The following is a 23,917-nucleotide window of genomic DNA, read 5'->3' as shown; positions in this document are numbered from 1 at the left end:
TTGTATGTTTGACTGTTGAGGGACACACTGGTGAATAATTGCTTTGGTAATATGAATACAGTGGTATCTCAGGTTACAGACGCTTCAGGTTACAGACTCAGAAATAGTACCTCGGGTTAAGAACTTTGCTTCAGGATGAGAACAGAAATCATGCAGCAGTGGCGCAGCGGGAGGCCCCATAGGCTAAAGTGGTGCTTTAGGTTAAGAACAGTTTCAGGTTAAGAACGGACCTCCGGAACGAATTAAGTTCTTAACCCGAGGTACCACTGTACATGCTGTTATTGCTATGTAAATGTGTATTACTCAGATCATATTTACATTTGAGAGGAGCATAAAGGTCTTCCATACACACAAGGTCTTCAATACAAGGTGTCTGGAACGTCTTCCATACACAGAAACTACACACACTGGTCCTTGTGTGAACAACTGTGATGTTGTCACATCGGGGTGGGCATGATTAGAAGGTAATTGTGGGTGGTGTTAGAGCATCTGCTGGGCCCAATGAAGACTGTGGCAAGAGTTTCCCTCACCCCCTGGCTAGAGCGGCTGTGTTGTATTAATTATTGAGTGTTGGACTAGGTCCCAGGAGGCCAGGGTTCAAATCCGCACTCAGCCGTGAAGCTCACTGGGTTACTTTGGGCAAGTCAGTGCCTCGTAGCTTTAACCTACCTCACAGGGTTGTTGGAAGGATAAAAAGGAAGGAGGAAAGGTGGGATATAGTTGTAGTAGAGGCTGCAGTAGTAATATAAAGATCAGCAGGAAAATGTAGGCAATGCCTAGCATAATTGCTGAAGCTGGGAAGGGGCCAAGCAGTTGATAGCGGGTTCATTGCCCTATGTACTCCCTTGATCCTCCTGTAACTTACATGTAAGGTAAAGAGACCCCTGACCATTAGGTCCAGTCGTGACCGACTCTGGGATTGTGGCGCTCATCTCGCTTTATTGGCCAAGGGAGCCAGTGTACAGCTTCCGGGTCATGTGGCCAGCATGACTAAGCTACTTCTGGTGAACCAGAGCAGCGCACGGAAATGCCGTTTACCTTCCCGCCGGAGCGGTACCTATTTATCTACTTGCACTTTGACGTGCTTTTGAACTGTTAGGTTGGCAGGAGCTGGGACCGAGCAACGGGAGCTCACCCCGTCACGAGGATTCGAACCGCCGACCTTCTGATCGGCAAGTCCTAGGCTCTGTGGTTTAACCCACAGCGCCACCTGCGTCCTTTAACTTACATGTACTGTACATGGATGCAAATTGCTTGACTTGCATATAATATAGTGGGCAGAATTTAGGTTACCTTGGGGGTGGGGTGTGTGTGTATTATGTATATATAAATGTGGAGTATATACAGCGCTCTGCCTAGAGTGACTGGACTGGTGGTGAAACGGGTTACAGGCTCAATTCTACGCAGGTTTACTTGAAAGCAAGCCCAGCTGCATTTGTAAATATACCCAACCAAGATATCTTGGTACCAGGAATAAGGGAAGACCAAATGGAACTTTTCCCCTGTGGTGATATTATCAATATAATAATCAGTAGTCTGCAAGGTTGGGTTTAGTAATCAGCCAAAATGTTGGGTTTAGTAACCAGCCAAAATGTGTGCTTCCTACTGGCTCTGACTCTCCCCTAAGAGGGAAGATGTTGCATCACAGCAAAGTCTGACTTTTGCCTTTTCCCCTAAAAATAAATTGCTAAATTGCTCTGATGGTGTTTCCTGCTTGGCAGGGGGTTGGACTCGATGGCCCTTGTGGTCTCTTCCAACTCTATGATTCTATGATTCTATGAAATAAAAAACTCTTTCATGCTTTAGCCGTTGTCCCGTGTGGTGTTTCCAGTGGCTGGAAGCCTTGTTGACCAAGATAGCAGGCTCACATGGTGGATCCAAAGAACCACTTTAAAGTGTCCGGAGACTGGTTCTCCAAAAGGCAAACCTAAGTCCTGTTCTTGCTGTTTGTATCTCCTGGGCTCCTGCTTCCCTTGTCCTTTTGGGGAAGTCAGGCTGCTGCCTGCCACCAATTTATCTCTTCTCACCCAGCTCCTTTGCTTATATCTTCCCAGAGCAAGTCATCTGATGTGGTGAGTATCTCATCCAAATACAAGCAGATGTACGAGTGCCGGCTACCTGCTGCCGCAGTGAAGATCCACCAGGAAAAAGAGGAACACCCACGGAGTTACAGTGGACTTGGAATCTCAGAACTGCTGAAGCCCATGGAAGTGGCTCCTTGCCTTACCAAGGTAACTTTGGGCTAAGGGTTGGGATTAAATGTTGGGAGACCAGATGCAAGAAGAGAAGCAGCAGAAGCCACCCCTGGGCTCTCTGTTAACAAACTGCAAGTGAAGCCCGTTCCCCCTGTCCCTGGGGAAATTTGCAAGGATGATTACCCTCAATCATCCTTGTTTTTCCTTCGCCAACAATCTCTTGCTGTCATGGGGACTGCCTCCTTTAAGGAACCGAAGCCGGTACTCAGCTAAAATGCTAACTTGAATCTTGCAGCCTTATTAAAACTCCATTGAGATTCTTCTTCTCTTTCTCTTTCTCCCCTCCCCCCTCTCCACTCCTGAGTCCTTGAGCTTTTCCCACTTTTATAACCAAAACTTCAGTGAAACTCAACACTTCCATGTCCACTCCACTCATTTGCATGATTAGGCATTGCCTAATTTGGGTGTAATACTTCAAGAGAATTATAATGCATTGGGGCTCTTACAACAAGATTTTTTGCTTCAGCCAAATCACCTAGGCTTTAACGTCTCCCTTTTCTCTCAGACTAAGGACTGGTGGACGTACGAGTTCTGCTACGGGAAGCACATCCAGCAATACCACATGGAAGGTACTCTCTTCTCTTTTGTCGGTTTCTCTCATCTGCTTGGTTTAGGTTCAAAGTAGGTATGGGGAGCCTCTGACCCTCCAGCCCCTCCTATCCAGCCTTCTGCAAGCCCCACACCCCCCAGACCATGTTTGCTCGCTTTACCCAACCGTGCTGGGTTTTTTTTCCATCTCCACTGTAACGGAAGGTTTAAACCTCCCCACCCCGGATGCCACAACAGTGAAGAGTATATGATTCACTCAGAGCAGAAGTGGGCTGGTGGTGGCAAAGAAAGGTCTGGGAGTCATGCTTGCCTGCTTCTCAACTGCAATATGCATTGGCACAATTTGCTTTGGTGGAGCAGGAGGGTTGCTGCAATAACCCACTGTTCCAGAGGGACCACCAAGTCTCAGAAATGGCTTCTGGGAGGTGAAATGGAGTTGTGGTAGAAAAGAAAGCCAAGCAAGTCTTATTATTCAAAAGAGTTCCACTCAACTTTCTCTGGATACAATGCTCATTTTTCCCCTTTTAATATTAGTCAACCTGACAGGTCTTTGGCATGAAAGGTGGAGTAGAAATAAATAATCAGTGAACAGTTAAGCCAGGGATGGGGAGCCTTTGGCTCTTCAGGTGCCTCTGGACCACAACTCCCATGACTGCTGACCAGGGCTGGTGGGAGTTGGACTCCAGCAGTATCTGAGAGCCTCTGGTGCTCCATCACTTGCCACTTGCCTGCTGCAAAGTGCCTCCCACTTTGCTGATCTGCAGTGGGAAAAGATCAACCACAGTCCCCATAATTGTGTCGTGAGTGTAGTGCCACCCTTTTAATAACCCTTAACCATAGGTCTGTATACATGGTTAATTCTTACAGTAGTCTTATAACAAGAGATCCATAGTCTCCCCATATTGCAGAGTTTGGCCAGGGTGGGGGTCTTCCAACACTGTCAAGGGCTGATGACTGAAGCAGTTCATGTCAGCAAACCAGGAATGGCTGTTCAGCTACTTTGAACTGATAGGGTGCATGGCTGTGTTCTCAAAAGGAAGTGGGGGTTCTTCAGTCTGGTGCACTCTCCCTTTTTGCATCAATATGCAGATTTGAAACTTTACTTCGTACTAATCCCTTCCGTTTCTTAGCTGGGATAGCCCCTAATCTATAATCACAGATTTTATGCAAACAAAACATATGTGTCAGGAAACTAGTGGCGTGATTAGCTTAGACCAGAATATTTAACATTTTGTTTTTACTGAAAGGGCGTCTTTTGTGTGTGGTGGTCAGTGTAGCCAGATTCACAGCTTGAATTTACACTGTGGCGGCACAACTGAAGCAGGTCTTTTCTCAGCCTCTGGTTCATGCTAAGATGTTGTTACCATCATCATCATCATCATCATCATCATCATCATCATCATCATTACTCTCTCCTGAGGTCCAAGCTTCCAGTTAACAAAGTGACACTTTTCATCTTTCCCTGTGTCTTCCCCCACCCCCAGAGTCTGAAATCAAAGGTGACATTCTGTACCTGGGGTACTACCAGTCCGCATTCGACTGGGACAACGAAACTGCCAAGGTGGGTGTTCCCTAGGCCCTTGATCACTTCATGCAATGGGGAAAAACTTGAGTGAGCATCCCTAAGGCTTAGGTAGCTCTCCAACCTCCTAACTGCCGAACATAAATCAAATCTGATGTTTCACTTGCTTTCCTTAATAGACCTTTCCTCCCCCTTCCCCCAGCCTGAAGCTCTTAGATTTAGTGTACCTTGAGATAAAACACTCTTGAAATCAGTAGAGGGGAATGGCAATGAAAGCTCCCAATTTGTAAGTCACTTTGGGTCACTTCAGGCACAAGCAAAAGCATATCTCTTTAACCAGGCCTTTGGTTGTTAACATTTTGTTTTTGCCTTTTAGAAGAGGTGGGGAAGTTTTTAATGTATCTTTTTTTCCTTGGTTTTAATGCATGTATGTGGAGTGGGTTTATTTTGCTTGTAAGTTGCTTTGTGCGGGCTGGGGCTGATAGTGTGCTGGAGTCCAGGAATCTCTGGAAGGGCTCCAGTTTGGGGAAGGCTTCTCCAATGGAAAATAGGGACAGATGCCACTGCTGCCGCTACTACCTTGAAATTATTCAGGGATGATTGTGGCAACCATGCTGCCAGTGAGGGAGGCTGGGAGGCAGGTAGAAGAAAAGGAACGGATGCAGGGAAAGTAGAGAAGAGGTCTGGAGGTCCCTCCTTGCTATGCACAAGGAGATTAAAAAAGCAGAGTAAGGCAATTCTTGGAAAGCAAATTAAGCCCCTGGTTCAGGAGCCTTCCTGTCCCATGATAAGGGACGATGAGAGTTGCAGTACAACAATATTTGGAGAGTACCAGCTTGGGGGAGGGTATGCTAAGGACAGTCTGCAGCTGTCCCTGAATAAACTCTTGCTTGCATCTAGGCCCAGCTCAAATCAGTTTGAGCTTCTGCTCAATAGGGGCTTGCAGCTAATTAGAGATAAAAAGGATCGAAGCAGTGAAACTCCCCCCCCCCCAAGGCCTTGAGTGTTTTCTGGTTCTCTCTCCCTGCATCACAGGCTTCCAAGCAGCACAAGCTGAAGCGTTACCACAGCCAGACCTATGTCAACGGATCCAAGTGCAACTTGAACGGGAAGCCCCGGGAGGCTGAAGTCAGGGTAAGGAAAGGAACTTGGTTGCACTGTGCGGAAATTTCCTGAGTCAGCAGCTGAGAGGAAAGGAAGTATGGCTCTCTTGTCCTTTAGAACCATTCATGCACAAGTGAAAGTCTCCATTCAGGCAGCCAGAGCTGTGTGATGGGCAGGAACAGACATTTTCCATGTATCCCACCAGATGCTGCTGGACTACAGCTGCCATAATTCCTGGCCATTGACAATGCTGGCTGGGGCTGATGAGAGTTGGAGGGCCACAGGTCCCTGGTCTCTAGTTGACTTGAGAGATGCTGAGCCGAGAGTTGGAAGTTGGGCCTAGGAATGCTTGGAATATGGGTTCTCCTCCTGTGTTTCATGCAGAGGAGAGAGCTATAAAGAGCTTCCTGCTTGTGCTGTCAGGCATGTTAGTTTGTTCCCCATTTTTCCTCTTGCAAATGCCTGATCATTGGCTGCTAATCCACCTTTTAAGGTGTTGTTAACATATAAAACTCTGACTAACTCAGGGCCAGGGTTCTTCTGACATGCATAGAAAACTCACCTGCTTGCTCAAGCTTTCCCTGACAATTAGCACTGGATCCTTCTGCCCTACACCATAGGTGATAATCCACAATGTACTTTTTTATTGGAATAATTTTATTGCATGTTTTCTTTCTATCTTGGTAAACTGCTTTGAGATTTATTTGTAATCATAAGAGGTATCAAATATATATATAATCAATAAGTAAATAAATTAGGTTTTTATGTAGCCGCCAAGGAAGTGTTAGGAAGTACACATTGTGAAGCAGAAGGAAATGGAGGGACATTGTCTCATAAATGTACCCTGCTGCTGTTTGAACTTGGGCTGACCCTTCAACCCAGGGATGTGGGACCTGTGCTGCTACAGATCTTGCTAGATGCAACTCCCATCACTCCTGACCATTGGCTATGCAAACTGCGGCTGATGGGAGTCCAACCACATCTGGAGGGACTCGGAGTCCCCATGCTCTCTTTAACCAATGTGACCTTCCCCCTTTGTCCTGGCAGAGAGACCTGGATTTCATGCATGTGCCTTTCAAAGCGAGATTAGCCTCTCTTCTGTCCCCACTCCTGGCAACTCATGGAAAGCTATCTTGGGGGTATGGGCCATAGCTCAGTGGGTGGAGCATGTGCAGTGGGTACAGGAGTCCCAGGCAAAATCTTGGCCATATCCATCTTTAAAGGCTCTCCAGGAGCAGGGCAAGGAAAGTTTGGTGCCTGAGGTCCTGCAGAGCTGCTGGTTACCAGAGGAATAGAACACAAAGCGCTAGGCTAGATGGACGCTATGATCTGAGTCAGTATAAAACAGCTTTCTATATTTTTCTATATCTAAATCGCAGTTTCTGTGTGAGGAAGGTTCAGGTGACTACATTGCCCGTGTGGACGAGCCCCAGTCCTGCTCCTACGTGCTGACCATCCACACCACCCGCATCTGCCACCACCCATTTCTGCGGCCACCGTCCACTGCCACCCCTCAGACCATCCGCTGTCACCCGGCCCTGAGCCCTGCAGAATATGTGGAATATGTCAAGGCCCAAGTGTGTAAGTAGTACAATTGGTCAGGGAGGAGGTGGAGACCCCTTCAGTGCCCTCTGGGCCAGGGCTATTCGCTTTGAACTTGTGGCATTTTTAGAACTTAGCCCTTGCAAGGTAGGATACAGCAGTGTGACAGAAGTATCTTAAGTGCATTTGAAGCGTAAGCCCCTCCTTTCAGGGAGATTGAATGGTGTGTAAAGTACTCATTGTGTGCATCACGGCCTCAAAGCAGAAACAGAATAAAGAACTGGTGGTAAAGGATGCCCTTTCCTCATTTGCCTTCTCTGTTGCTGAGAGAATAGGCATGGGGGGACAGTGTGGTGTAGTGAAGACTGTGCTGGCTTGGATTCAAATTCCACTTAGCCTGAAAAGCACTAGATGACTTTATCTCATTTTGTATTTTGAACACTACACCTCCCAACACAAAACAAAGTATGCAGGTATTTTCACCTGTGTAATGTGGTCACTTGGTGGCAGAATGCCAGATTTCTTGGCACAGGATTTCAGGATTCCTATTTCTGGTGCCCACTTTGCCCTCCAAATGCCAGAAGAGCGCATAGCACAGGGAGAGCAAACCGGGTAGTATTTGAGCGCTGACTGCCAAGGAGTCCTGCTTGCTTGGGAGAATATTGTCTTGTTGCATTGGATGCTATGATGATGACCTGTTTCTTACCTGGACATACTGGGGTGTGTGTTTGTGTGTATAATGTATATTGTGTAATTTTTTGCAGCTGACACAAAGCGCAAAGTGGAGGAGATCTCTGAAGAGCTGAAGACTCTAGACACACGACTGTGGAACGAGCGAGACCCCAACTCTGCCGTTCAGGAGTCAGATGGCAATGGTAGGGAACTAGCTGGCAAGACAGTTCTGCAAGGATGTTACTGAAATCTAGCCGTGGGGTGGGGTGATCACATGGAGCCTGAGGCAAGTCACCATTTTAAAAAGTCAGTAAATACAGTGGACCATTCAGATACAAACTTAATTCATTCCAGAGGTCCATATGTACCCCGAAAAGTCCAGATCTAGAGGCGCTGATTTTGTGCATGTGTGCAACGCAATAGAGCGCTTCGCATGTGCGAAGTGCGCAGAGCACATGTGCGCATGGTGAAACCTGGAAGTATACACTTCCGGGTTTTGCCACGTTCACAACCCGAAAGTTATGTTACCTGAAGGTAACGTAACCCGAGGGTCCACTGTATGGCCTTCAGTGCCAAAAAACATATTGGTCCTCTGATTTTTGTGTTGGGATAATGTGCAAGGACCCTTACACAATGTGCCTTCATCCTTGGGGGCACTCTGCAGTTTCAGATGTCTATTGGTGCAATTCTGTCAGATGGGCAAGCAATAGGCAAAGAAGGCATTGAACCTGCATTTGTTCTCTTGTGACAACGGCAGTGCCCTACAAGAGGCAGAAATGCATATTTTTCTTGCATTTGAGAGTTGTGCTGTCAGTGTACAACTTTGGACTTGGTTTGCTTCAGTGTTCAGGAATTGTGATGATCTGATACTGTACAAAATTTTACACAAAATCTTCCAGTTACACAAGCTTAGAAATCATTTTAGAAAAGTAAATATATAAGCAGATTGTCTTAAACATTTTGTTCATCAATGTAAAAGAAAGTATATTGTAATCCATTTTTTCATTAGTGGGGGGTAAGGTTCGGGGTGAAACAGGACCTTCACATCTTTAGTGGGCAGTACCTGCTCTTGCAGGTTTGGAAGCTAGAAACCTGTAAAAAGGAACTGCGATTCTCAATGTGCTGAATTCTGCATTTGTGTGGTGCAGAGTATTCTCTATCCTGAGTGTAATTGTAGAAATGCTCTTGGTAAGCCCAAATGACTTTGCTCCTACTTAAAAACTTTTTTGCCTGTTTGGTCAGTGACCCCAGAGCCTGTTCCAACTGCTTCTCCTCCTGAAAGCGACCCAGGTGATGACTCTGATTTCTGGGAGAGAGCGCTGCGGGGAGGTGAGAAGACAGCCCAGATGCCAGACCAAACAAAGGTAACCTCCTGTCATCACACCTGATCATAACCAGTATCTGTCCAAATACTTTTAACGTGTGTGTGTGTGTGTGTGTGTGTGTGTGTGTGTGTATTCTTACCCTCAAAGCTGGTATATTTTCCTTTTTCTTGATTCTGACACCACCGGTGCGGGAGTTCTTTGTTTTTTATTTAGGTATGTTGCTGAGGCACTTATCAGTATCCCCTGAATTATAAGATTTGACTTATCAGTGAATTCTTTTATTTTATAGATTTATATCCTGACTTCAGCAACATATCAGTCATAACAGGGAGACAATAAAATTCAAGTAATGAAAAAGAAACTCAGCTAATTGTCTTAAGCCTGCACAAACACAACTAACTGTAAGAGGCCTTTCTGGCTAAAAACATCTTCAAAGTGCGTTTAAAAGCACACACAGGAATTACCTTGTGCATAGGATAGTTATGGGAGGGGTGAAGCATCTGCTTTGCACGCAGGTTCAGTCCCCGGCATATCCAGATAAGATTGGGAGAGGCACCTTTCCCAAACCCTCAAAAGCCCCTGTCAGTCAGTCAAACAGCCAGACACTGGTCTAACACTGTCGAAGGCAGATTCCTATGTTCCTGTAAGTTGCCTCACCACTGTCAATGTCTTAGTGTTGCATCCAAGCACAGCCATATGTTCCATATCTACTAAATCGGGTGGGGAACCTCCAGGCCACCAGATCTCCACATCTGGCCCACAAGCTCACTTCAGCCAAGCCATGTCCAGTGCCCTACACCTCACGTGACACATCTCAAACAAAGCTATTTAGGGCTTTGCAAGGGACATCACAAGACCCAACAAATTAGCTGCTTGTCACCTGCGGGCAAAAAGATCAGCTAGTGTCCTTTTAACACCAGGTGATTGGCCTGTCAAAATTGCCCTATGCAAGGTGGGGGAGCTAGTGATCTGGCCCACTGGGCAGATACAGTCCCCCACTGCGGTATTAGATAGAGGCATCTTTTCGTTGTTGGCTCATGCACCATGTTGGTGTTGTTATATGTTTATTATATTATTATATTTATTTTGTTGTTGTTATATTTTTATTATATTATTTATTTTGTTGTTATATTTTTCTGTTATGAACTACCCTGAGATCTGTGGATGAAAAATATTTATAAAATTTGTGCAGCACCCTTCATTCAAATATCCCAGGGCAGTTCACAACATAAAAATACTGATGGCACTGTGCCATCAAAACAAGGGGGGGGGGGAAATACATAATAAAGCAAAAGCAAACCAATAACCCCCCGTCCCATGAACACATTTAAAAAGCCATAGAATGTTAATCAGCCAAACCCTGGTTGAAAAGAAACAATTTCTCTTGGTGCGTAAAGATATACCATGAAGGTGCCAGGTGAGCCTTCTGGGGAGATTATTCCACAAATGGGGAACCACTGCAGAAAAGGCCTGTTCTCATGTTCCCACCCTCCAGGCCTCTCATGCACGAGGCACACAAAGAAGGACCTCAAGTGATGAATGCAGGGTCTGGATAATAATGAATTCATTTGGCGAAACAAGTAGCTGAACTCAACAGTCTGTATCATGCAGAAATAATTCCCTCACAACCCTACAACAGTGGCTTCTATGCATAGCACCCAAAGCCATTTAATTTCTGTCTTTTTTCTGCAGGAGGAAGAGCCAATCATGAAGACAGCAGACAGTCACCTAGCAGGTAAGTGTGTGGCTCAAGAAAACAATCCTCTTTAGCACTGTCAGAAAAGATGCTTTGAGGAGCATTCACCTGAACCAAAGGATTCAGGACTTTCTGAACCTTCCTTCTTTCAAGAAGACTGGTTAACAGTCAGACATTTTTTAATGGCCTGTATCTTTGGAAACTGCTGGTTCCTCCCCCCTTTGGCATCCTTTCCTCTTTTTAACATTGTTTAGTGTTCAGAAAGAGAGCAATGGCAACTGCAAGTGCTCCTGGATGACACTGCTTATCTAGATCCACTTCAGTCTGGATTTTGGTCTGGTTTGGGGATTGAATCAGCCTTCGTTACTTTAATGGATGACCATTACAGAGAGAGGGGCAGGGAGTGTGACCCTGTTGTTCTTACTCAATCTCTCAGCAACTTTTGAAAACATCGATCAGCTTCCTGGCATGGAGATTGGAGGCACTGCGCTAGAGTGGTTTCATGCCAACCTGCACAGTTGAGTCCAAAGAGTAACATGGGAGGAGTGCAATTGGACTCCCAGGCCCTTAGGCCACAGGTTTCTGCAGGACACTGTTCTGGATCCAGTGCTATTTAATACATGTATTTTGGAGCAAGAGAAGCTTTGGAGCACGGTGCCATCAGTATGCTGATGATATGCAGCTCTGTTCTCCATCTGAATCAGAGGTTGTGAAAGCCCTGGAACAGAGCCTCAAGGCAGTGGTGGACTGGACAAGGGCCAATAAAATTGAGTTTGAATTCAGCAAAGATTGAGGCTTTGTGGGTGGGTGGTTCCTGTATCCAGAAGATAGGCCGGTTGCCTGTTCTGGGAAGGGTTGCACTCCCTCTCGAGGAGAAGGTACATAGCTTGGACGTACTCCTGGATATGTCCATCATTCGAGACCCAAGTGACCTCTGTGGCTAGGAGTGCCTTTTGTCAGCCATGGCCATAACTGGATTAGGACCCATTGGCCACTGTATTCCATGCATTGCTACCCTCAAGAATGGATTACTACAATTCACTTTATGTGGGGCTGCCCTCGGACCTGGTCAGGAAGCTCTGGCTGGTGCAGAATGCAGCTACCAAACTGCACGTGGGGGCAGACAGCTGACAGCATGAGACACCTCTGTTAAAACATCTCCACTGGTTGCCCATACGCTACTGGGCCAGGTTCAAGGCTCTTGTGTTGATATACAAGACCCTGAGTAAGTTGGGTCCAGGATGCCCTAAGGACCATCTGAACCCTTGTATCCAGCTTGATCACTGAGATCATCCAGAGAAGTGCTGATAGTTTTCCCCAGGTCACTGGTCCCTTGCTGTGGAACACTCTTCCAGCAGAGATCCAGTGGACACTTCCTTGCATTTCTTTTGTAAGTTAAGAGGACTATGCAGTTGTTTAAAATTTTGTTGACTGGTTTAATTGTTTTGTGCATCTTAGGCACATCCAACTTGTGCGTTTTCTACCCTGCACAGTTGAAGGCCGGCCAGCTGAAATTGTGCAAATTAAATGCATGCAAAGTTTTCCTGGTGCGAAAAGAATCTCCAAGGTCCTCTCAGCATGCAGGCTCTGGAAGCTTGGGGGTAGCTCCATGAGATCTCACCGGAACTTGGATGGACCCGTGAGATTTCACAAAAGCATCCTAAAGCCAGTATGCTGAGCATGCCTTGCTTGGTAAGCAAGACGGAGGGCTAAAAGTACTTTTTACATCAGAAAAACCCAGCTTAGTGCTCTGGCACTGGATGGCTAAGGCTGCCGGTGGGGGGGGGCATTTCCAGGGGTTTGAGTATACGTGTTTTTGCCTATACACTGAACCCTTGGAACCAAACCCCCATGTAAGATGCTGTCATACTGTGTTGCTTTTAAAGGTTTCTTTTAAAAAATGTTTTGACATTGCTGTATGCTAACCAGATACTTTATGAGAGGGTGGTATATAAATTATTTTATTTATAAATAAATAATATGTGCTGTCTTGGATCTTTTCAGATTTCAAGAGAAAAATCCACTTCAAAGTTATCAAGAATCCTGGGGACCTGGTGCAGTTTATTCGTGACTTGAAGGAGAATGCCAGGAAGGTAAGATGTAGTAGAAGGCTTGCTTGTCTCCAGATTTACTATGCTATTGCTGAGCTGCTTTTAGGTATACAATGCGGAATTGTTATCTGCCTAGTATATGGAACTTCCTTGTCCAGGGTCCAGTGTTTGCTAGGGAACAACAACTTGGAGGTCTTCCTGGGGCCACTGGACAGGGATTGTCCAGCCTTTGTGATGTGCATGTTGTGATGGCATCTCAGCTGGATCGGTTTGAGCCTCGCTTTTGTCCCTCCAGGACAAAGAAATGGTGAGAGAACCAGAGGAAGCATCTCAAGAAACTCCACCCAAAAGTGAGCCATCGTTAGGGACAGAGCACTCTGAAGAAGGGGCCCAGGAGGACGAGAAAGATGAGGAAGACCTGCTGGGGAAGTTTGAGAAGGAACTGGAAGACATCCTGCTGCCTAAGTCAGAAATGGCCAAGCTGAAGGAGGAGGTAAAATCTGAGATGGAAAAGGAGTTTGGTCACATCATTGATGAGGTGAGGATGCAGGAGACTAACTATAATTTCCTTTCTGCAGTACCCACCTCAGAAAACTATTGATGGGCCCTGGATGTTCTCTGTCCCCTTGTATCACCTTATATTTGCACACATTTTGCTGCCTTTGTGGGAAAAAGGGCTATAAACTTTGTATGTGTTTATTAGTTTAGAAAAAGCTGAGAGGGAGGGACACAAAATTGGCAAAGAATGATGAATAGTAAGGAGAGGGAATCTTTCTGCAAGGTGAAGGAACTTTCTTCAGGCGGCACCAGTGGTGGGGAAGGGAGGGGACTAACAGAGGAAGTGGTGTCTGAATGATGCAGCAGCGAGACTTGTAGTCAGTATGGTTGCCCTGGTGGAGCCTTACAACCACAAGGACTAGAAACATGATTGAAAACGGAGTCTTGCAGATCCAGACTTTACACCTGTGGTTCTCAAAGCGGGTGGTCCGGCCCCCTGGAGGGGCAGGGGGGGTTACGTAGCAGACTGAAGGTGTAAATGACTGTTAGACTTTGAAAACCTGGTATCACTAGATCAAGTCCATTTGTTTTGTTTAATTAAGTAAATAGTTCTGATTGCATTTTGAATAAATATGCATTTAATTGTTGCTGTTTCAAATTTTATTGTGTTATTACCTTCCATAGTAGGTCATGCAAACCTCTGTTCTGAATATTGCTTTTAGTAGGGAGGGGGCACTGGGGATGAGTGGATTCAGGGGAGCAGTGGCCCAAGAAAGTGTGGGAGCAACTGCTGTACACATAACTGCAGGAAATGAGCCAGGCTGCTACTCAACTGGATCTATCTCTTTCTCAATAAATAAATAGATCTTAGCATATCCTTTCTTGGATTGTTTACTGGCAGGTGGAGGATGAGTTGGAAACAGAAGGCCTGAAAGGTGAGTTTGATCGAAAGCAAGCCTCCAAGTCTTTGGCGTCTACCCTCAACAAGCTTATAGACAAGCTGGATCCTGGCAAAGACTTGAATAAAGGAGATAAGGAGCAGGAGCCACAGCCAGGGGAGGAAGAAGAGGTAGTAGCAGATGGGGAAGATACTGCTGAAGAAGACGTAGCCAAACCAGCAACCGGTATGTTCCCATACAGATAAGGTTGGCTTCATTTTTTTCAGTGCCAGTAAATTTGAGAACTGTTTTTGGATCAGCCAACAGGGGGTGACATTTTGTCATAAATAACACATCGAGGGTTGATCTACATGTGGTCTTGCTCAGATTGCAGGGCAAGATGTCAAGGGTTTAGTAAATAATTTGGGAGCAAGTAGCTAGCAAGTTGTGATGTGATGAAGAAAACCATAGCGGAAACTACTGTAGTTATGGAGAAGCCTTTGAATACCCAATGGGTGCGACTTCTTAGAAGGGCTCTTTCATCACTTATCCTTGCTCTCATTCTTAAAATTCCTGCAGGGGAAATCTCTGGAGAGTTTCATTTTTGTAACACAACTGCTCAGACACCAGTCCTGGAACAGGCTTTGCCCACCTGGTGCCCTCCAGCTGTTTTGGACTCCAGTGCCCATCTGGCTGGGGATGGTGGAAGTTTTGCTCCAAAGCAGCAGGAGGTGGCGCAGGTTGGCCAAAGCTATCCTATAAGCTTCACGGTCAAACTTGCCAGAGCTGGCCTGTCTAATGACCACCTCCATTTGTGACTATCTGCGCATTTAAAAAAGACACAAGACTTCACCTGTTCTCCCAGGTGCATTTCCTTAGCACTGGTCAGTAAGTGACTGGGAGGCAGGGGGCAGGTAGGATGATGCATTGTAGACAGAGAACTGATGGTGGGAGGAGTTTTCCCAGTAATGTTTGCCAGTTTCCAAATTGATGGAAATAGTTATTTGCTAATGGGGGGGCGGTGTCCAGCCACATAGAAGTTCCCACTCTTTCTTTTTTTAAAGTCCCTTGCATTTCATTCTAACCCATGTGTACGTTTTTGTTTTGTTCTTTAGCTAAGCCCATTTTGCCGTTTGTGCTTGCTTCTCATACTGTTGATCATTCCTGCTAGCCTTGGGAAAGGCAGGGCACTGAAGCCTTGGCCACCTTGCCTAGCTCTCCCCCTTTTCATTCTGTGACATTTCCAACCAGGCATTACCCAGATGCAAGACAGCCTTCCCCAACCGGGTACACTGCAGAGATTTAGCTCCCAGCCAGCACTACCAGGGATGGTGGGAGTCTGGAGGGCACCAGGGTTGGGAAAGGCTGCCTTAAGGGTTAGAAACTTGCTGTTCAGGGACTTAGGATGCTCAGTTTTCTTTTTTTTTTTTTTAATAGTATTTTTTTATTGCGTTTCTTTCCAAATTTTGTACATTGCAAGCAAATGAGGATGCTCAGTTTTCAGCCCAATATAACCACCACACCTTTCTGGGACTTCCTGCCTTCCTTTTCCTCTGCAGTCCAGGGACCTTCTGCATTTTGCAAAATTTCCAAATGCTTTGAAAATAAACCCTTAGGAAAAAAATTGTGCTCAAAGCACCGTAAGTACAATTGGCAGAAATTTTCCTTTTGAATGCAGACTATCCCCAGCCTTGCTTGTAGGCCCTTCCAGCTTGCGCTCTCGTTCTCTCCCCCCCCCCCAATATTGGCCTACTGACCCTCCTCTGTCCCCTTTTCTGTCTCAGATGGCGACCCAGACGGGCGCGTGAAAGTCAGGGTCACTAAAGTAAAGCCAGGCAGCGCACAGCAGAAGCTGCTGCGAGTCCAAGAGATGAGCAGGGACAACCCACAGCTGCGCCACATAGAGAGTGTGGTTAAGGACCTGTTGGAGAAGGAAGGCCTGAAGGCAGAAGGTAACGCAGCCATGTAACCTGGACAGCCAGAGGTGGCCTTGAGCCCTTTTTAGCCTGGGTGGGGTTGTGTTTAGGGGGAATTCTTTAAGGGAGAGCAGTCAGGGATGCAAAGTCACTCGAGGGCTCTCTTAATTGCAAACCACAGGGAGCCATTGGCCATTCTGCTCCTGAGCTGATAATCTCATAATTTGAGTACCTTGGTTCTCAAACTGAATCCATTCCATTCCGTTCCAAAACCAGGGTGTGCTTTCCAATAGAAAGTAAAGCAAAATGGATTAATCTGTTCCAGACTTAAATATAACCCCTAAAACAGCAATTTAACATGAATTTTACTAACGAGACCATTGATCCATAAAATGAAAGCAATAATCAATGCACTGTACCATAAAATAAATAAGACAGTGTTGTAGATGATAAAATTTAAAATTACATTTTTCTTACCTGCACTGATGATAGTCATTGTTCAGATGGGGGGGGGGGCTTTTATCCATTTCCGCAATCTATCGATCAGTAGCTGAATTGGGTTCCACACAGTCACAAAAACAAAATAACTGAAAAAGCCTCAAAAACAAAAAACGCAAAATAAATAGCAAAAACAAAAGCACCAAATTTAAGCACCAAATGTCACCTCAGAACACTGCTATCGGAAGCAGAATAATTCAATTACAATTGGGGGACAGTAAAAACGGAAGCTCAGGACTCAAAATGGAGCATGTTCGGCTTCCGAAAAAAGTTTGAAAACTGGAACAGTTTTGCAGCATTCAGGTTCCAAGTTGTTCGTGAACTAAGCTGTTTGAAAACCAAGGTACCACTGTACATTATCTGCTTAATTTTTCTCCCAAGAAGGTTTCTGAGGCCAGGATTTGAACTTCTAGAACTTGAAGATTTTTAAAGTACAGTAAGCCCGCTCCACCCCATTCTGCCCCTGCCCCTTTTCGCCCTTTTCCTGACATCTTTGATCATGCATCCTTCAGATATGCCTAAACCAGGAGTTGCCTGTAAGATTATACATTTTAATTTTGAGACCCTTCAGCCGTAAAGTAGGGGAAAACAAAGAGCTGGCTTGTAGTGGATGAAGGTAGAAGTTTGATGTGAATCCCATTTATGATGTGCTTTGATACAGGAGACGGGGAGGAATTCGAGTGTAATCACCAATATCTGTCAAAACCAGAGTGTTAAAGGAGAAAAGAAAATGGGAAGATTTGTAAGAACTAGGTCAGGGGAAGGCAACCTAAGGCCCGTGGGCTGGATGTGGCCCAATCGCCTTCTAAATTCGGCCTGCGGTCGGTCTGGGAATCAGCGTGTTTTTACACAAGTAGAATGTGTCCTTTTATTTAAAATGCATCTCTGGGTTATTTGTGGGGCATAGGAAGTCGTTCATTTATTTTCCCCCAAAATATAGTCTGGCCCCCCACATGGTCTGAGGGACGGTGGACGGCCCAGGGCTGGAAAAGGTTGCTGACCCCTGAACTGGGTTCTACTGCATAGTATTGTCATCATCCTTTTGTTTGAATGCCACCTTTCTGTAGTTAAAACCATGCTCAAGACAGTTTACAACATGAAAAGATTCACATAAAAACAAACATAACAAAAGTAGTAATAAAGAATAAATAAAAGACATCAAGCAGCACACAACCAAACTGAACAATTTCCACATAATCGTAATAAGATCTGAAGATAAAAATACAAAAAAATTAGCATCAGCAACAGTAATAGTACCCCCTCCACAAACCCCTACCCCAGCCCAAAATTCTCTTCAGCAGCCACAGCATTTGTAGCTGGAGTCAGTCAGGGCCCTGCCCTCCCAGACCAGTCAGGGAGCAGGTCTTCCAGGACTCACAGTCAAGATAGTAGGCTATCAAGTGACTTCATGTAACCTCTGACTTTTGTTCTTTTTGAAATCCCAGTGAATTGTGACTGAAGTGCGTTAATTACCTGTACACAAGGTTAGGTACCTCCTCCTTCTTTGGCGATCACTCATAGCTGAGTAGGATTGTCTTCCATGAATATGGCCTTAACAGTGTGTCCATAAGTAACTGTGGAGGCCAATTCTGGATCCGCACATCCCTCCACAGTGGGGACATAGGTACCACTGTCTTAAAGGCCTCGTGGCTCCCTATTCTTGAGATTTTAATGTTAACATGCAGGTTCACCCACACATGGTAACCATGGAGATGAGCATCCATCCCTGCTGTACCTGCATCACCATTCCTGGACCCTTTCTACAATTAAAAGACCTATGGGCAGTTTAGTACTGGGTGATAATATGGGAGCAGCATGCTCTTGTCTTCAACTTTAGAGGTTTCTCTGGAACCCAAACCCACTCCCCTTGTGTTAAAAGGAAGGAGAAAGCAACATGCAACTTATATGTACCAACCTGCAATGTTTGGTTCTGTTCTTTCCAGAACCACTATAACTGGTTGTGCATGCACACACTCTTGCTAAACCCCCAAGTTAATAGCTCTTTAAAACTAGAAGAGGGCCGTAACGACAGCTCCTCTAGCAGTACTGTTTTTCCCCAAACAGAATTTTGGGGACCAAACTGCCTGTGACCTTTTGCTGTGCCTCTTCCCCACACTGCTCCAATGACACTTGGCCATAGCAACTGCATGATGGGACACAGTTGTGCTCACTGTTTACCTTCATCCAAAGGTAAGCAATGCTTCATTGGCCAGCATTTGCAGAAGGCAGGGGAAATACTGAGCTAAGCTGTGCACTTCTGCTTTAACTAAAATATTACTGGGAGATGCAGGGAAGAGGTGTGGACTGGCAGCTGTTGCGTGTAGATCTTTGTTTGGGTGCTGCACATGTTGGTTGTAGTTTGAGGGCAGGCTAGTCCTGATGTGGCTGCATCTCCTGCTGTTGCTTCTCCAGTTAAGAGATGCCCTCTGTCTGTTTCTTAGCAGGGCAAGTCTGCTAGACCTCCTTGCCGTGCTCCTGTATCTTCATGTGCCATTTCCCTCAAATATGACCCACTAAGGACTGGGGGCAGGGCAACTAATGTGTGGCTAACTTTGTGGCTGGCAGGTAAAATTGAAATCAAGATTGTGACCACGGGTGGCCTGGGCGACGATGATGATACCCATTGGCTGTCAGAAGAGGACACCAAAAATCTCAAGGACATCTTCTTCAATATTCTGGTGAGGGCCCAAGATGAAGGGAGTGTTTTAATGAGGAGAAAGAGGTTGTTCCCCTCCATATCACACCATGTTTATATTTAATATGGAATAAGGAAGAGGAAGAACTCCTTGCAAGTCCTATCCTCTGGTGTGGAAGACGTGGAGAGACTGGTTATAGTTGTGGTCTTTGCTGGGGACAAGGCTGTGCACCAGGGCTGGCCCAAAACATTTTGGCACCTGAAGCAAACTGCAAAATGGTACTCCCCACCCACCCCTGCCAGAGAAGAAGGGGTGAGTGAAGATCTGCATCAGAAACAAGGGGGGAATAAAGATCTACGCTGGAAACAAGGGAACAACCGGGGGGAGGGGGGGAGACCAGCAGCACCTTCTATTTGCCAAGAGGCCACTGTAGAGGCGGCATGTGGGGCAGATCTGGTCCCCAAGGAGTGTGCTGTAGCTGTAGTTTGAAGCAGTGGGTGATGCATTCCTTGGAGGCTGGATCTTCTGCCACAGCGGATGCTGCCGCCTGAGGCGGTAGCCTCACCTTACCTCATGGGTGGGCTGGCCCTGCTCTGCACATAGAATCATAGAATTGTAGAGTTGGACAGGACCACAAGATTCACCTGGTAAAACCCCTGCAGGAAGTAGCTATACCATGACTAATAAATGGTAATCACTTAAGTAGGGTGGCTTTTTCAGTACCCTTAAAGATGGCAGCAGAGTGGGAAACTCAAAACAAACCCACAGAGCAGAATCTTCCAGGAACATTTCTTAGGCATGTTTCACAGGAATGAATGGGAGCAGTGCACTTCCCATTCATTTCAACAAAGCTTGGGCAGAAGAGCCTCCTGGTGGAATGAGGGATGCGTTTCCTCCTGGCAGACTCTACAGTGCACTCCCCGTATTCCTTTCCTGTTGGGGGAGAGGGCTTGCCATTTAGGTTTTATACCTAGGGTGCCAAAATATCTTGGGTTGGCAGTGGGACCTAGAATTTGTCACCCACCATTCATATGATTGAGTGTGTGTGTGTGTGTGTGTGTGTGTGTGTGTGTGTGTGTATTACACACACACACACACACACACACACACACACACACACACACACAAACTGCTGTGCCTCTGCTTGCTTTTCACCTTCCCAACCCTATTTCTGAAGCCATTTCTCTCTTCTTTCCCTCAGCCCCACTTTACACCTCTGTTTTTACCTTCACCCCCATGTCTGTACCTCCCTCCATTTTGTGCAACCCCCTTGGACAGAAACCACCCCCATTTTAATGTCCTGCATCTTCTTCTTTCTACATATTGCACCTACTTTTCACCTTCTCAATTAACAAGCCATAATCTCCTCCTATTCTTCAGACCCATTCACACCCCTGCTTTCATCTTGAACCCCTTTCTCATGGCTCCTAACCCCCCTTTTTGTAACCCCCTTTATAAGCCAATTTTCGCCTTTACACCCCTTTTTCCTCTATGCACCTTTTCTCATCTCTTCCTTGCACACAGATCAACCCATTTCCTTGCCTTCGCCTCTCTCCTAATGTGCAGCTACTTTGTGCACATACATTTTGTGCTGATATGTTACTTACTGTATCTTGAAAATAAATAGAGGCTTAAGAGCAAGCTTGTCAGCTTGTTCAGTTAGAGAGATTTCAGTTGATGGTTGTTGCACATATATGGGTGATTGCTTGTTAATAAAATAATTGCTAAGTTCCCAAATTGAATTTAGAGCTTCTTATTGAAGACAACACATAGGGGCAGGAGAGAAATACATAATGTAAAGGTCGTATAGAATATCATAGTTTATCTCTCACACATGGGAGAAGTGAAGAATGGAAGAGGGAGAAGTTTTTAACAGTCATGTTTTCCCTTTCAGTTTTTCGCCCATCTCACTGTACTCAAACAATAGCAGAGGTTTGAGTAAAGCAAGGATGGAGAGAGACTGAGGTGTGGTCTTTTTTAAAGGCAAATCAGTTTTAACAAGAAGAAATAGCGTCTGTGTTGTACCCTTCTCTGCCCACATCAAAAAGCTAACACAACAGAGCCATTCCCAGCTCCCTTTTTGCTGTACCAAACCTTGTTTTGAAATCCCATTTCTCTCCCCCTCCCCATGTTCATTGTACTCAACCCTCTGTCATTCTATAAAATCACCACTTTTTCCCTTTCAGTTTATCTCCATTCCTGCCTTCCTAAAACTTCTGGTGTTGTTTGAAACCTCCATTTCCTTTCCAGCTTTAATCATGCTTCTGCTGTTTTAAACCACCACTTTTCCGCACCCTGACTCCGTGCAAATCCAAGATTGTGATACAGCACTACAAATCCTCCAATGTTGGTTTCATTTTGATGTACCGTATTTTTCGCTCCATTGGATGCAGTTTTTCCCCTCTAAAAATTGAGGGGAAATGTGTGTGCGTCCTATGGAGCGAATGCAGGCTTGTGCCATAGCCGCGAGCAACCCCTCCGGCAGGGAAAGGCTGCACGGGGCTATGGCTTCTTTAGCCCCACACAGCTTCTCCCGGGAGGGAGAGGTTGCGTGGGGCTAAAGAGGAAGCCAAAGCAGCCAGCGGGATCCATCCTGCTGGCTGCCTTGGCTTGTAACATAGCCATGTGCAACCTCTCCGGCAGGGAGAGGTTGTGGGCAGCCTGTACGCTGCTCTTTGGGGCTGGGGGGGGGGAGATTTTTTTATTGATTTCCCCGTCTAAAAACTAGGTGCGCCCTATGGTCCGGTGCGCCCTATGGTGCGAAAAATACGGTATATAGGAAAATGTAAACATACACATACATGAATGTGCTGGTGTGCTTCTCCCCTGCCCTCACTGCCTTTTGCTTCCCCTCCTAGATCCAGGGTACGGAAGAAGCTCATAAAGAGCAGCGGAGGCAGCGACAGCTGGAAGACAACTATCGTTTTGTGTGGGGGCGCAGGCAGGATGAATTACCAGCTGCTGGCAGCGCTGATTCAGATGAACTGGATTTCTGAACCTCAACAAGCCTTGGAACTTGGTCACCTGTGGCTTTCCCCCCCTCCAAGACTTCTTGGGCACCGTTTCAGTTGCTCGCCAGGAAGAACAGCGTGTTTCAATAGTGACCAGAATCCCATTAGAACTGCCTACAAAGTGACTGGCAAGTGTGAGCGGCTTCTCTTGCCCATACTTGTCTCCATTGGACCCACTACCGTCTCATGAGTTTCTCTCTTTCTCTTTCTTTCTCTCCCTCCTTCCCATCCCCTTCTCTCTCTGTCTCTCTCAAGTACCCTCAGGCATGTCCCCACCATAGCCTAAAAGGCTTCCATAAACTGCCTCACATGGCCACGGCAGCCTTGGTGCCAAATCTGTGGTGCCCTCCCATGCCATGCTGTTGGTGTCAACCCTCACAGTCTCATGCCAGCTGTGCTTGGCAACAGGAGCAACAAAAACCAGGCCACCCACTTGACTCATTGGGAGTCTCTTGACCTGATGCTGTTTTGGGGTGTGCATTTCCGGGTGGTAACAGGCCTTTGGCTCAATGCAACGTGGAGTGGAGAGCTGGAACTCATTCACCACCCTCCCCACTTTCCCCAAAGCTCTTGTGTATGTGGAGGAAATCCCTGGGCTTATGCAGATGGCTGCCTCTCACCTGTGTGCCTTGAACCTGGAGGAGGGTGGCGAGGGAGAGGACACGCTTCCCTGTCCTGTCTTGGCCTCTTCCTAGCATTCTGTTGGGGAGGGAAGGTTTGCATGAAGCAAGTTCAAATCTGCTCTGTCGTTTACAGGCCATTCCTCTACTACTTTTCATTTGCATAGCACCAAGCCATTGTGCAAGGTCCGCAGCCTTGGTCTAGTGAACCCCAGCAAAGAGAGAATGCAAAATAGTGGTTGGCTGGGAGAACGTTGCAAACTGTTCTCTCTGCCGGCATTGTTTCACATATACTAAGGCCCTCGACACGGGAGTATGTGCTGAACTGTGCTGAAACGCAGCTTCTTACGGCAAAGGCTGGCTGTTACTTCTGTGAAGTCTCGAGCCACAAGCCTGGCTGAAATCTCTTGCAGCGAGACAAGCGTTCAGCTCACATGATGGGTGACTGGAGGTGAGGAGTCCCTGGCCAAGGAAGGAGAGAGGCTGGAAGAATCGGGCTGCCTGCCTGGCCTTGGCACGTACAGGATGATTCAGTTCTCTTTTTTCCTATCAATAAACCCAGATCAACCCAGAATACGAGATTTCAATGTTTTGCTTTTGTGTGTGTGTGTGTGAGAGAGAGAGAGAGAGAGAGAGAGAATGCAAATGAGCCAAGCAAGCACACTGGATACAGAATTCCTAATGTACTAGAGAGACCTTTTTTTTTACCTTCACAAACCAATACATGTGATATAAAATGTGTCTTGCAACGCGCTGAAGACCTTTTTTCAGTTTGTTTTTGCAAATCTTCAGTGAAGGTGCCTTACTGAGGATCTTGATGGCAAGGGGGCAGTGTCTCATTAAGCAAATAAATCTAAGGCTGGATTTAGGAACAGGTACCTGACCCAGGCAATGGTCTGCGCTGGGCACATGTGTGCCCTGGCTAAGCTTGGAACAACGTAATAAAAATAAACAAAAAGCCAACAATATTCCAAAATGACAAAATCTTACAAATAAGTGGGCCTGATAACCAGCAAATTAGTAAAGAAGCAAAACCACAATGACAGAAATTTTAAATTTCCAATTTAACAAAATACCTAGGTACGGCATTTAAACAAATTAAATCATCTTTGGTTTTAGGAACAGTTTCCACTCCCATTTTTAT

At 46.1% G+C, this 23,917-nt stretch overlaps 1 protein-coding gene across 2 annotated transcripts in view; it reads left to right on the top strand.

The window, feature by feature from the left end:
* The window catches only part of OS9 (OS9 endoplasmic reticulum lectin), a 32,280-nt gene extending 8,933 nt beyond the window's left edge, over positions 1-23,347 (top strand). The window contains exons 2-15 of one of the 2 annotated variants that reach the window (XM_083599644.1): positions 2,055-2,231; positions 2,761-2,824; positions 4,289-4,365; positions 5,362-5,460; positions 6,810-7,011; positions 7,737-7,847; positions 8,887-9,008; positions 10,662-10,704; positions 12,670-12,758; positions 13,012-13,254; positions 14,116-14,338; positions 15,877-16,044; positions 19,072-19,184; positions 22,001-23,347. In XM_083599644.1, coding sequence (XP_083455770.1) covers positions 2,055-2,231; positions 2,761-2,824; positions 4,289-4,365; positions 5,362-5,460; positions 6,810-7,011; positions 7,737-7,847; positions 8,887-9,008; positions 10,662-10,704; positions 12,670-12,758; positions 13,012-13,254; positions 14,116-14,338; positions 15,877-16,044; positions 19,072-19,184; positions 22,001-22,138 — 1,869 coding nt within the window. In that variant the 3' untranslated portion in view covers positions 22,139-23,347. The remainder of the gene's footprint in view (positions 1-2,054; positions 2,232-2,760; positions 2,825-4,288; positions 4,366-5,361; positions 5,461-6,809; positions 7,012-7,736; positions 7,848-8,886; positions 9,009-10,661; positions 10,705-12,669; positions 12,759-13,011; positions 13,255-14,115; positions 14,339-15,876; positions 16,045-19,071; positions 19,185-22,000) is intronic. The other variant, XM_083599645.1, reaches the window with a different exon arrangement.
* Positions 23,348-23,917: the final 570 nt, after the last annotated feature.

The sequence above is a fragment of the Podarcis filfolensis genome (genome assembly GCF_964270895.1).
Source record: "Podarcis filfolensis genome assembly, chromosome: 2".
Classification (NCBI taxonomy): Eukaryota; Metazoa; Chordata; class Lepidosauria; order Squamata; family Lacertidae; genus Podarcis; species Podarcis filfolensis.
This window is presented reverse-complemented; position numbering and strand designations above follow the sequence as displayed.